General features: G+C 40.8%; 1 protein-coding gene across 3 annotated transcripts; it reads right to left on the bottom strand.

Annotated features, from left to right (window-relative positions):
• On the bottom strand, positions 1 to 13,880 carry PLIN2 (perilipin 2). Of its 3 annotated transcripts, XR_011678901.1 has the most exons (10): positions 12,450 to 12,621; positions 11,645 to 11,701; positions 11,369 to 11,564; positions 10,640 to 10,722; positions 9,843 to 10,124; positions 9,328 to 9,516; positions 8,441 to 8,575; positions 7,511 to 7,801; positions 6,160 to 6,241; positions 1,098 to 1,261 (listed from the first exon to the last, which is right to left on the bottom strand). XR_011678901.1 is itself a non-coding variant. In XM_071424946.1 (9 exons), the coding sequence occupies exons 2-9, from the start codon at positions 11,672 to 11,674 to the stop codon at positions 1,127 to 1,129; spliced, it is 1,341 nt and encodes a 446-aa protein (XP_071281047.1). In that variant the 5' UTR covers positions 11,675 to 11,701; positions 13,748 to 13,880; the 3' UTR covers positions 1 to 1,126. The 3 variants fall into 3 exon arrangements, 2 of the variants coding, with proteins under 2 accessions (XP_071281047.1, XP_071281046.1); XM_071424946.1 differs by lacking the exons at positions 6,160 to 6,241; positions 12,450 to 12,621 and adding an exon at positions 13,748 to 13,880 and having other exon boundaries at positions 1 to 1,261; XM_071424945.1 differs by lacking the exon at positions 6,160 to 6,241 and having other exon boundaries at positions 1 to 1,261.
• Between the last annotated feature and the right edge of the window lie 234 nt (positions 13,881 to 14,114).

The raw sequence follows: 14,114 nt of genomic DNA, 5'->3' as shown, positions 1-14,114 counted from the left end.
TGCGGTTCAAACTTTTATTCCAAGGCATTTCAGTGGCCAGACTTGCAGGCCCTCACAAGGCCAGGCGTCCCAGGCTGAGGGCGCAGCAGGCCCGCGGCCGCAGAGAGCGGCGCTCGGCCGCAGCTCCCGGCACGGCGCTGCAGGCACACCGCCCACACGGACAGGTCGCTGCTGCCACTGCAGCTCGGCCTGGTCCTCGGAAAGAAATGTCAACAAGTCCGCCTCCAGTCCCATTACCCCTCTCCCCAACTCCTCGAGAAATTACTGTGTGCGAGCACATGCAGACTCAGCAGCCCTTAGCAAATAACTGATTGAGATTTTATTAAAACTTTTTTTTTTTAAATCACTGTCACCAGAACTCTTAAATTCAATTCCCTCTTTTTTCCCAAGTTTTCTTTTGTCCAAAATCTTTATCTCTTTACTCTCTATTTTTCCTTTCTTTTTACAATCTCTTCCCCTTTCTTATTTAAATGCTATTCTTATACCCAAAACACTTTAATATTGAAGCATTTACTCCCTTTAGTCTCAGGTGCCACAAGTGATAGCATCATGATGGCCATAATATTTGCACACAGAAGGCATGTGGAAAGAAAGGAAGTCCTTTAGTGCATAAAGCACTCTTGCCAAAGGAAAGCTCTAAGCGTCTAAGCTCTGTAGGTGCAGAGCCTAACAAAAGAACCTGAGAAAATCTGAGATAGACAAAGTCTCTTACCCCTTCCAGCAGCAAAGAGGTAGATACAGCACTGCTTTTCACATAGACTGAAAGTGGGCAAATCCTCATCAACTCCTTTTCTTGGCAGCCCTGTATGCAAAGCACTGGGGTGTTCTCATGGCTGCTACCAGCAGGAGAACAAATCATCAATAAAAATCAGATTAGTTGGATATATTGATTAGGCTTTACCTGGCTTGTAGAACTGGAGCCTGACACCCGTGCTAACCAATTATGTAGCATGCATTCCTTACATTGAAAAAGCCAGATCTTTGATGCAGCTAAGTGAAACAGTACTGATTTTTTAAAAAAGTATCCCCATAATCCCTAAACTAGGCATGTTCATCTTTAAAAAGGAGGAATCTAAATCAAACATGGCAAAGGTACATTGTATCAAAAAGACATTTTTATGCTTCTCTATTCAGCTCTTTGCCCTGTAGTGTAAGGACCATTTGTGCGTGAAAAATCCTGTTGATCCTCTTCATCCAAATCCAAAATATCTGGGACATCATCTGACTCTGAAGACAGGTCTGTAATAGCGAAATCTGGAACCTGTGTAGGAATGAAATTTCAATCAATTCAAAAGTAAAACTAAACAAATTTGTGCAGTACTCCTTCACTGAAGACAAGACACAAAGGTGCTCAGCATTTCTAGAAATCAGACCAAACATCCTGATTACAGAGTGAAATATGCTCAGACACAAAGGAAACAGGAACTATTAAGACAAATCAAATACTACACAAGATGGAAATCAGTTGCTTAGAAGGTCAGATTTTATAGCAGAGATGGAAAAGAGCTGAATGTAGTGGACTGAATTTAGTGTAACTAGCGACTGGAAAATTAAGAAAGGAGGTTTTCAAACTAATGTTGCCTTTCTTCTTTTCACCGAAGAAATGGACTATACAAAGTAATCTGCCCTGAGGAGATTGATACAGATTGATACTGTGTTGCTCTGCCTGCCTCTATACCAGACTTTTTCTGATGAAACAAATACCTGGACCTGCAATCTCACTTAGGCCTCTGTTTTAACTGCATGAATAGTATTCTGTACTGCTAAGCAGCACAGGGTTTCAGGAATTGCCAGAAAGACATCAGTGGGTACATGGATGTTAACAGACTTCTAAAAATGTTGGTTAAGACACTTAGGAGCTTAAGTCCCAACCCTTAAGTCCCCTTAGTAGGACTTGGATTACTTAGGCACTTCTGAAAAACTGGATAAAATTAAGCAATTCACTCGTAAGTTTTTTTGCCCCAAGTGAAAAATACTCACATCTGTAATATGGCTAATGGTTAGTTTTAGTGTTGGTGATGTGATGTACTTGGAACCAGACACAGTATCAGCAACAACTACTGCTGCATTTTGACAGGACCTTGGTTCTGCATGTTCAAAGCAACAGCAGCTTGTAGGCATTTCTGTAACTTAAGCTCAGCACTGACTGAAGAGACATTTTAATGCATTCCCTAACTGCAAAACATCTTATGACTTACTTTAATGAAAGACAGTAAGCAAGAAAAATCTATGCTTTGCCTGCTATGATGACAGGTCAGAAGGGCAGAAAATGTATCAAATAAAGGGACTACTACTTCAGCTACCAGGTTGTACACAACACAGAAGCACTGCACAGTAATTTACTGGTCTTACAGAATAGGTTGTCATTGGACACCAGAGATCTTTAAAATACTAATTTTTTATTAAAACTGATCTTTAGAAGAACTTAAGCAGCATGTGACTAACCAAGCATTGCCATGAATACCATGAAATGCATATACTATTTTGGGAACTTGAGCTTGATCAAAATAAGATCAGTAATTTTTGTTTCCCAAAAGATCAAAAAGGCACTAGGAATGCAGGAAACACATCTTTCTACCAGCAAGAATTATCTTGCATCTTTCTACTTATGGCAGTTTTCCTAAAATTCTCATTACTGCACTTGGAGAAGGCAACAGACTTCTCCATTATCAGCACATGATCTTGTAATTCATACTGCAGTACAAATAGAGATATCCTAAAAAGACTAAGTAGTCCATATGGATAGTTTTATGTATTATATGCATATGTGCCCAAATGGATAGTATTATGTATTTACACTGACCAGGACACAGCCATGTTCACTAAGTGTGTCTGACCAGTAAGAATTTTCTCTATCATTCATTTAAGAGGTTTTTATTACTTACATCCATTTTGTTCTTAGTGCCAACAGAAATATTGCTCAAATTTAAGTTTCTGCTTTCTTCATCTCCTTAATGCATGCAGTAGAAGAACCTGATTACTTTAATGTAAGATTTTGATAGCCACGAGAGAACTTCAAATTGGAGTGCATCTCTGAGTAAAACCGACTGGATGTCAGTATGACTCACTTCAGTTTTGACCATGCTAAATTATATTGGAATATATCTGCACCAGTCTAACTAAAACAATGCAAAGCCCTTGGTGTTATGGAATTCCTTATGTAAAAGATCTTTGCTTCCAGTTGACTCACTGTTTTCTTTCAACTTCCTATCAATTACTGAATTAAAAAAAAAACTAGATAAAACTCTTCTTCATGCAATTTCTCTGTATGATTCAGTAAACCATTTACAAAGATATAATACTTGCAAAATCCCTACATAGAACAGTGTAAAAAATACTATGGCGTTTTGCTGTCTTCATATACAAATGTTGATGTCAATACTAACAACTTCAATCTGTTTGGTTGTTTTGGGCTAAGTTTTTAGAACTGAGCCACTAGCATTTTGACACAGCATCCTCATTTTGTGAGCTTTCAGAACAAGTGTTTATTTTTAGTCATCAAGAGACTGTATTATCCAAAAGAAATAAAATTGCCATGAATTGGCAATAAACAAATATAAATTCATTTAACAAAACATTGTGCATAATACCTCCAGCAAGCTGCTCATGTAAGACTCTCTTATCATGCAAATTACTAACCAAGCATGCTTAAAAATAAGTTTGGTTCCATTTCATCTTTTCGAGGGTTTAAAAAAAGCCTTTTGGTGGTAGTTGCTGCTTTTTTTAAATAACGAGAAATAATTCATCACTTGTTCCCAAATCCTTTCACCTATTTTACTAGCTATAAAATATTACCCTAAGTTGAATTCTGGAAAATATTATTGCAAAAATATTAATCTTGAACAATAGGAGATATTTCCAAACCTTTACACCTTTCTTTAGATTTAGGCAAACTTAACTGCACCTCCAGGCCTTAAACAAATCTTATAATTTGGCTTTGACCAATGATATAAATATGTTTGCAAAGCTTGTATACTATATGGAGCTATTTACAAATGCTTATATTGAAAGCTTTTCTAAAAAACAATTATCAGCAATGATAGTTCTCTCTTAAATGCACCTGGGAAGAGGAAATGTCAACTAGCATGAACAATTTTTGAGTGATCTCCAAAAGAGAAAAAGTAATTTTCTGAATTCTGAATTCTAAATAAACCCTAAATAACCTTACAAGTGATAATGATCTTAATATTAATACTAGAAGCCTTTAACATTCTTCCATTTAATCTAGTTTACCTGCCTTGTTGAAAATAATTGAATCTACTTCCTATAATTTTCAATACATCTGGTCCTACCTTTTTTAAAAGGTTCCAGAGAAAACCTCAGTTTTCTAGCTCAAGCTATATCCTCAAATATGATTTTGGACTAAGAGGAAGCAAGCTTCTGTGCAGTGCAGCTGAGCTGTTTAATACATACAGTTTAAGAGAAACATGTAAGATTGCAGTATCTCAGCTTTCCCTTCTTTTATTTTTGAGGAAGCACCTCAGCTTCAGTCAAAAACAGTGGCAAAAAGACAAGACTTTGGAAGGCATCATTCTTGCCTCCAGTGGACATGTTAATAGTCCCTTCCTCTAGCTGCACTAGAGAAAAATCCTAAATTCTGTCTGTCGAGCTGCAGTTAGACTGGAGTGTGGAATATGCTATGCTAAATTACCTGCAATAAGATACCCATGCAAGTACAGTTGCAAATCAGTTTAAATATTCAATGCTCTCCTTATTAGCAGAATCTAATAATCTTAATCACAGAACTTTATAATATTTAAAAAATCAGTAGTAGCAAATACCAACTTGCTACTACTCAGCCATCTCTTCCACTAATTCCAATGGGGGTTGGAGGGTTGTGTGTCTGTGCATAGAAACTTAAAAACATTTGCAGAGTGGGCAGCATCCTACAAAACAAGCACATATCACAACAACATGACACAGGAGCCCAACCATTAGGTAAGCATTTAACCAGGTCTTGCTCTGTTTGCAGCCACCAGTTGTAGGCCAGCTGCCATGAAGAGAAGCCACCCAACAGTGTCTGGTAATGAAGAAGTGCTTTGGAGGTCTAGGCTGGTAATAAGGTTTCCTTGATTTCCATTTCATCTGCTTGCTGAGATTTAGTAAAGCTGGACGGCCATGCAAGAATACAAACCAGCAACACAAGACAGAACAGACACAATGTACTGCTCCTGCATTAATGCTAGATGATGCTGTTTATTTCTCAGTCCTTAAAAGACATTGAAAAGTTTGAATATTTTATTTGATTGATCACATCAGGATGAAGTCCCAGAGCAACTAGACCCTAAAATGCACATAGAAGAATGGGAATTCCCTTCTTTGAACGGCCCACTACTCCCACAACTAATTAGTTCCATTCACTTTCTGAGCAATCTATAATTGTGGATGCACTCCACAAGTATTATTGCAAATGGAGATAAAATGGATATTCTTGCTGGACCTATGCAATAGTAAAGTAAACTTAAATTAATTCCTGAAAGCGCTGTCTCCAATAGTCTTAACTCAGGCCCTAGCTGGAAAGGAGTCTCATCATCTCATGTTTATTTCATATTAAACACTGCCCTTATATAAAGGGAGTATTAAAACCTGTAAGCTACAGAATCTTTACCTGCAATCCTGTTTTGTTACAGTTTCATTTAATACTGTGCTTAAAACAGTCTTCCTTACACTTCTAGGCTAACCCTGATCTAACAGCTAACCCTCTCATATTAAACGGCTGGACAACATGTAATCTGCTTTAGTGCCTACATCAAACCAGGTGGAGGTATTTGTTCCATGTAGCAATGTGTGACTACGTGGTTCACCTCACTATTTGGTGACTTCTTTGAAAATGGTGGCTGGCATTACTACACTAGATGATTGCGACCCAAAGTTGTATAGGGCATGCATCAAGAATAAGGATACAACTTACCTGGACAGCCCTAACCCAAGAAAGCTTATTTCTTAGTAACTACTTCTCTTCCAGTGGAGGGGTTCACAGGACTTACTGAGAACAATTCCACTGAAGTAACTGAGCATTAACATACATTTGTCACTCAAGTTCAAGAGGAAAAGAAAGTTAAGTTAAAACTGGTGATGCAGCTGAGAAGTAAACACTGCTTATAGGGAGTCAGAAGACAAAGCAGGTAGATGACCAAGTCAAGCACATACAACACCTACTGTGAAGGGATGAGAGGATTCTTTTGTCCATATCCATCTGTTTTCAATATTAGAACATCCAGCAGCTCACAGCTTAGGTCATCTTTAAAGGTGACAACAGCAAGGATCAGCAAAAGCAGCAGTGAAGCTAAGACTCAATGGACTGATACACAGAAATTCAACAGAAAGGAAATGCTGCAGCAGTATCTTATCTATCCATCTATACAGATGCAAACATTTTCAATGCACATCTACATCGTTTGCATGTCAAACTTGCTTTCTGCTGGACCCAGTTTGAGAGAGACACAGAAGAGCAAGTTAGATTGTTTTAAAACAAAGGAGACAGGCTTTGACTACTAAAGCATTTATTACTAACATACAAAAATGAGTTACAAAACAATAGCTACAAAAACACACAACAGCAGGCACCTTGGTACAAACAGCATGAATCTTTCGTTTATACTGCATATTAAAAAATGTGTTGATAATTATTTGGTCAATCACTGGAACAGTGTTCATGGAGCATCTAGATGATGCTCTTAACCATATGGTTTAGTTTTCAGTTAGTCCTGCAAGGAGCAGGAGTCAAATTTATTGATGCTTATTGGTCCATTCCAGCTTGAGATAATCTATGATTCTGTGGTCATGTTAATGTGTAATACAATAATTAAATTTGTACAGTTAATGTTAACACTGTCACAGCATTGTACTCCAGCTGACTCATTCAGAAACCCCACTTTCAGCTTTGGCATTCTGCACTCACAGAACTTTTGTCAGGAATGATGTAGCAATAGAATCTGAAAGTCAGATGCATATTTATCAAATGTGGGATCTGCAGTAAGCATAGCATTTAAGCGTACATAGCTAGACTGTAGAGCTGTTAAATGCATTTCACAGTACGTAAGGCTTTTATATCTTTCTGGTAGAGATTAAGCAACAAATCAAAGGCCTTCAGCTATGGTGGGTTTCATTTAGACTAATGGTATTTATACCACTGAAGCACGATGAGATGCTTGACAGACTAATAGGGCATCTTGACAACTGTCAGCTGCCAATATTTAGGCACTTGAATCTCGTTTAAGGGTGGCTTAACTACACAGGACAATGCAACCCATGTCTAAGTGTCCTGGCCTCTAGAATCCCCTATTCCTGTATTTATGAATTGTTCACCAAAAAATGGTGAAAATGGATTTTTTTGCCAGCTACACTTAGTAAGGCCACTCATTTCGTCAGTCAGCAGAGTACATGTGTGCTATGCAGCTTGTTCAGTAGTGTGTTCAGGCTGTTTGTCTTTCTGGCTGGAACCTTCCTCCCCTTCACCTTTGCTTTCAGCATGCTGAATGCCAGGCAGTTGTAGGTAAAAGGGACCTACCAGCCAGTTGAGCGGTGTGTTGTTAACAAGATAATCCATCACATCATCCAGAGACTCCTTCATTTTCTTCAGCTGTCCTTTGCTAGCCGCAATAAAGCTGTCTGATAATTCTTGGAAAGAGGATGCTGACCGAAAGCTCTGGTAGACACCACCTGCCATTGACCCAACACTGTAAACCTGATCCTGTACATTCTGTGGCAGCCCCTGAAGGCTTGAGACCAATGTGAGGCAGGTGGTCTGAAGCTGCTGAGTGAGGCTCCGTGCAATAGCTAGAGTTCTGGACTCAATGTGCTAGAAAGAACAAGCACAACAGCAAATTAGTGTCTTTTTATGACTGTAGCAGCTTTATGTTGGTCAAGATACATAAAGAAGCAAAGGAAAGTGGATATAGGTGAAATAAAGCTATAGCAGATAATAAACCAGGTTTTTAGTCTGAAGCATCAAAGACTTAGAAGTACTTGATATTTCTTCAACACTCAAGTACTTCATGAAAAGAAACTGATAGCTTCTACCCAGCGACAGTCAAGCAGATTCTTATTTCAACTGTGGATAACAAGTCACAGCAGGTAACTACATTCTAAACAGTGAACTATCCCTGAAAGCTATGTGTAGGACTGAGTGAGTCTGCCTAAGACTGCTGACAAATCATTATTTCTGGTCTGGACACATCACATAAATGGTTTCTAACTAATCTACATACAGATATTCCAACATGCTAAATAGGATGAGCATTCTCAAGAGAGGAGAATGAACCCGAGTGTTTGCAGCAAGTAGACCCATTTAAAGAGTTCAGGTCCCCTAGTTCTCAGAAGTCAGCTGTCCTTAGCTTCAGCATGCAGCCTCTCTCTTGCACACTTTAGGGACTGTTAGTTTGCCATTACCTTGATGAGATAAAATATTTATTTCTGGCGTACATTTACATCTATTTACCTCAGCACTACGCAGATCATCACCATCATTTTGGCCTGTATTTTTCTTCCATTCTACCCAGGATTGATAAAGCTTTTCCTGAGCACCAAGAAGTTTCTTATTGGCACTATTCACGTTCTTTCTGGCATACTCGATCTGAAATACAGCCAAATAAGGAAGTAGAGACAAGAGTCCAAACAGTTCCTTTAGGGCTTCTCTACCCTGACTGTTTTGTACTCTCCTTTTAAAATACTTCAGAAATTCAGTATAAACAACTTTGGGTAGTATAAGCGTCTGTTTAGTCTCATCAAAGAATTGAAAACTGAAAGCAGTTTTAAGATGTTGTGTAGTGTTCCCCTCTGCCTCTACTATTTCCCCATCCCCCACTGGCATCCTGCAGGAGGAACTGAAAGCATATAGAAGGCCATGACTCTACGTGCAGTTTGTCATGTACATAAAGATATTTGCTGGAATAAAGACTACTGAAGTACCAGAAATACTTAGAGTTAGAAGCAGCAAGTCCCAAAAGAATTTGAAGTTTTACTAATAAAAAGGATTTAAAGGACTGATGTGTTTCTAAATTGCATGACACTTTCTTCACTGAATGAAGTATGTGTCAAAACCAGCACTACAAAACAGGCATAAATTTAAACACGTCACTTCTGTTTCTGCAGTGCTTGCAGCTACAAGCAATTGCTCATTAGTTCACAGCTTAGCCTGATTTAGAGCTCTCCTGAATGGTGACAAAAATCGCTTAATGGCAAATTCTTTGTATTTAATGCAATAATGTATTCATGGATTTAGTCAGAGAGCAATCCCAGTTTTTCTGCGACTCTTCCAGCTGTTTTCTTCACACTAAACCAAGGCCAACGTATGGTTTTTATGTATCAAGTGAAAGTTTAACTTACCAGACTAACAGTGTAGTGGAGCTGAGAGATTGTCTCCTGGCTTTTCTGTTTAGCATCTCTAACTTTGTTTAAGGCTTGTTGGTAGGCACGTGTGCGGACCTTTGAAGACAGGGATCCTAGTCTAACATAGTAGCTTGGCTTTTGGACTCCAACTTCAAAGCCTTCAACATTTGCAGCTTCTTTCTCTAGGTATGTAGAAAGGAAGCAAATTGATTACTAGAGGAAAAATTAAGAGGTCTGAGACAATTTTATCTGCCTAGTAACAGCTGAATACAGGGCTCGTTGAGTAGTCCTTTAGCACCATGATTAGGCTGATAGACCACTTTATAGAGAAATCCTTACTTTCATTCTGCTTCCTTGTGAAGATGCTGCTATTACAAACAGCAAGGCAAAAGACAGTTTGGGAGGCATGTGCCCCCCTCCCCCACTATGAGTAAGCAATATATGGATGATTGCTTGCTTCTCTCCAATATAAGCATTCCAACAAAATCAAACCTTCAAGTGGTCTTACCTAGTTCTGCTTCTGTAAGTGGAAGATACTGGTCTACAAGGGTCTCTGATTTTGTGAGAGCACTGTCCACACCACTGCTCACCATTTGCACCACACGACTTCCCAGGACAGTGTTAATGCTGCCATTGACAACTGACTTGGTCATTTCTACGCTGTCTTGCACTGCTTCTTTAGTCTTGCCCACAACTCCAGTGATCGTGTGAGCAACAGTTTCCTTGGCACCAGTCACAGTGGTTGTTACAGCTTCTCTGGCTCCAACAACTACATCCTTGGCATTGGCAACAACCTGTTGTAGGACATATGTAGATTTACTAAAACTATTAACTAGTGAGAGCTACATAATCCTGGAAATAATAAATATATGCTAAAGCTTGTACAAGTATTGGTTATCTAGGAGAAAATGTGCCCTAAAAAAATATATACAAGAGAAAAAAAGAACATGACTGCCACACAGCTTTGAAGTTTTCAAAAACTTCAGTGAATATAATCCAGGCACTTTGTGCAAGAAGGAGACAAAGACTCAAGTTTTAAAAGACACCCACCAGTGAACTGCACTCACAGAGAAATGTTGTCAAGTGGTGGACAATTTAAAATAATTTAAAAAACCAAAAAGCTTAATGGTCTCCCAAAGGCAACAAACAGTTCTACAGATCAATCTTTGACTTTCTCATTGCTTCCAAGCTGTGCTTCAGGCACAGCTTTTTGAAATGTATCTCTCTTGGGTTTTAGTGATAAGAAAAGATTTAGAAAAGAAGTGTTTATGGTTCTTCTGCTTAGCATACATAAATGGAAAGAACTTACCTTGTCGGTGGGTTGATTCAGTATAGGCAGTCTCTCTTCAATTTTGTCTAGACCTATACAGGCATAGTTGTTGGCAACTACAACTATAAAAGAAATTACAAGAGTTGGCTTTAATTATTTTTCACCTAGTAAAAATCAAACTGAAAATTTGAAAAAGAAGTCATGCAACACCCTTGAAGTAGTTTCCTCCTCTTCTCAGTGAGTTCTAAGTCAGCAAAGGCAAAGAAAAAGGTAGATTTACAGTACCAGAAAAAAAATCCTCACTTGCAGGCAAAGAAAAGTCATCTGATAATTTACAAGCAACTGGCAGAAGCTGAAACACCTGTCCCTCTGCCATTCTATGAAACCAGGTTTCTGGTTACAACAGCCTTGTGACACAGCTTCCAAATTTAACCAGTTCTCAGTGTAAGAAAGCACAAGAGTAGCATCTGAAAACAGGTAAAAGGTGAGGAAAGTGTTGAGCAAGAAACTGCATAATCATCTCACATATAAAAGTCACCCATCAATTTAGTATTATGAAAGCTGGAATCTGCTTTCACTCTGGATTATTACCTTTTTTTTTAAGTCTTATCAATGTGTAATCAGTTACACAACAAATCAGGCAACAGGTTCAGTAAGCTACGTGAAAGAGCATTCAAGACCAGCATGACCATGTTAAACCATAAGCGCATCTGGATATAAAAACAATCAGTTGAACTAAAGTTATCAACAGCTTCATCTTTGCCTTACTTTGTGGTTCCAGTTTCTGAATGATAGGCATAGCACTTGTCATGGCTACTGATGTAATTGTCTTCACTCCTTTCTCTGCTATCTCACACACTGACTTCAGATAAGGATAGTTATCCTTTGTGGTGATGTAAGCTGTGGACACCATATCATAGGTGGAGCTCACCAAAGGAAGGTTGGCAACCCTCGAAACAATGTTCTGTTTTAAAAGAGAAAGGTGTTAGTTGACTCCTATTTTATGATCTAGACAAGGAAATTATGGGACTAACTCAGACATACCTGCTGTGGATCAATTGCTGCCAACGCCATTTTTTCAGGTCTTGAACCTGACACAGCCTGTGAAAGAAGCATGTATAAGCTACGGCATTATATCTGCTTCATCTAAGCACCAAACTTTGAAACCAACAACCTTCTTGTGATCCACCCCATTTACTGGGATCAGGATGTTCACATTTCATGCATACAGGAATTAGATTCCATTGTAACAATTTACAAACCCAAAACTTGGTTTAGGTAATGCAAGTACAGCATATGCACAAGACAGGCTTTAAGGTACAGCAGTTCATTGATGAATAACTGAGTAGTTGGGTCATTTTTTCTAGAAGAATTAAGACAGACTTATCTGTTGAGCCATGACAAAAAATCCAGCCTGCAAGTCACTGAAAATCTAGTTTAGAACATCCAAGTCAGACAAAGAACCCCCCACCAATAGCTTTAATCAGATTAGATCTTTTAGGGGCCCACCTAAGGCTCACTCTGTTCTGCTTGCTAAGGAGTTAGCATTCCTGTGATACGGAGAGCATCGGATTTCCCTACTGCAGAAAATAAATCTGCCTTATGCTAATTTAGACTAAATTATCACACATTCCCCACGGAAACAAACTGCAAACGTTGGTCACTCAACAAATCTACAGTACTCAACATTCATTCCAACATGTATTCACATGGAGAAAATACTAACAGCTGTCCCCACAAGAACCCTATAGAAGGGGCAGGGTATTGCAGTACTATATAAGGAGAACACACTGAAGCACACTGTCATCCTATGTACACAGGTAGGCTGAACTAAATCTGCAAAAAGCACCTTTTCCACTAATGATTTCACATAATGCTGAAGTTCCAGAAGAATCTGCATGAATGAAGGCAATAAAAAGGTAAATTAGGAGTCCATCCTGAAAAAGGTTGTGGCTTACAAGGTTTGCCACATTTGGTTTGCTAGGTTTGTCAAAGAGCCAACAGCAGTTTTCTGTCTCATATGTATGACAGCAAAAAAGGAACATGTTAATATTCTGTCTGAGGTAAAATTAATTACATAATGGGCAACAACGACAAAGGCATCCTGTTAACATCTTGCAGGCATATTTGCACATATTAACATACGTGTGCCATAAAGTAACGCTGGTAATGAGATTAACCACTGTACATGGAACACACAAGGAAAACAAGTAGCAGACAAAGGTTATGGTAGTAACAAAGACGTTCTCATTTAACTTAACAAGTATTTAAATACCTGCAGGAACGTGCTATGTTTTTCACACAGCATTACAAATCAGATCACTAGAAGTACAACTGTATTTTACCATGAACTGCAAAGCATGCTACAGAACAGGTGAATACGCTAATGCCACAGAATCTGGACTCTGAAGGAAGAAGTGCCGTTACTTTAAGGATTATTTAATATTCGTAGTGTGTCTCATAAAATCAATCAACACAGGGCATGCATTTGAATTTTAGTCAATAAACCAGTCCAGTTAGCCTGTAAAGTTATTCCTGCTCCTAAAGACAAAGAAGATAACTAGACTCTTCCACGCTTTCAGAGACCCCCTGAATAGGTTCAGCCCCAGCAAAAGCCAATCCATCCTCTGGAGCAGGTGAGTGAGACGCCTGGAATCCAAGGCCAAGCATATTTCAGAGACCGCAAGAGTTTCTGGAGAGGAAAGCACACAGGCTACATCACAAACTTCATTCCTATTTTTCCCCCTCCCTACGGAAGGAAGTGCAAGAAAGCAGCGCGATGAGCCACGAACAACAGCCGCGGCGCCTGCTCTGGCTCGCCGCGGTACCCAAGGCAGGAGAGCGCACCGCTTTCCCAAGCGCCTTCACGGGCCGCTTCCGGGATGGGGCATTCCAACGCCGCTCCCAGGGGCGGACGAGGCTCTCGGGAATTTCTGGTCCCAGGAGAACCTCGCCCAGCGCACCGAAGCACGCCGGGCCGCGGGGCGGGGGCAGCGGGGACGGCCCGGCGGTCAGCGCTGCACCCGGGGCCGCGCCCCGGCCCGCTCCGCTCCGCTCCACCATATTGCGGAGTCAGCCCCGCAGGGCGGGCCGGCGCCCCCGCGGCCGCCGACAGCCGCGCCGGAGCACCGGGCCGGCCGTACTCACCCGGGAGGAGGAGCCGGAGCCGCCGCCGACGGGAGCACGGGCAGAGTCGCAGGCACGGGCGCCGCCGCCACCGCCGAGTGGGGAGCGCCGGCCTGGCCCCGCTATTTATGGGGCGTCACCGCCGCCGCGCGTCAGCGCCGGCGCGGGGCGGGACCGGGCACGCAGCGGGCGCCGCGGCAGCGGTCAGCGGGAGGGCAGCGCCTGAGGGCAGCGCCTGCCCGCCGCTCCTGCGCCGCTGCTCCTGCCGAGCACTGGGGCACCGACTGTGCTGAGTTGGAAGAGACTCAGGGATCATCGAGGCCAGCTACCGGCCCTGCACAGGGCAGCCCCAAGGGTCACACCGTGTGCCTGAGAGCACTGTCCAAGC

Source organism: Agelaius tricolor, unplaced genomic scaffold (assembly GCF_023055355.1).
Source record: "Agelaius tricolor isolate 1412-34295 unplaced genomic scaffold, bAgeTri1.0.p SCAF_4, whole genome shotgun sequence".
Taxonomy (NCBI): domain Eukaryota; kingdom Metazoa; phylum Chordata; class Aves; order Passeriformes; family Icteridae; genus Agelaius; species Agelaius tricolor.
This window is presented reverse-complemented; position numbering and strand designations above follow the sequence as displayed.

What these genes read in the sequence shown, in the direction of transcription:
- PLIN2 (XM_071424945.1), bottom strand. Translation starts at nt 12,500, where the DNA reads ATGCAGATTCTTCTGGAACTTCAGCATTATGTGAAATCATTAGTGGAA. An exon ending in TTCCACTTACAGAAGCAGAA is followed by an intron (nt 9,517 to 9,842) that starts CTAGGTAAGACC and finishes CTTTCTACATAC; the next exon opens with CTAGAGAAAGAAGCTGCAAA. An exon ending in ATGATCTGCGTAGTGCTGAG is followed by an intron (nt 7,802 to 8,440) that starts GTAAATAGATGT and finishes TGTTCTTTCTAG; the next exon opens with CACATTGAGTCCAGAACTCT.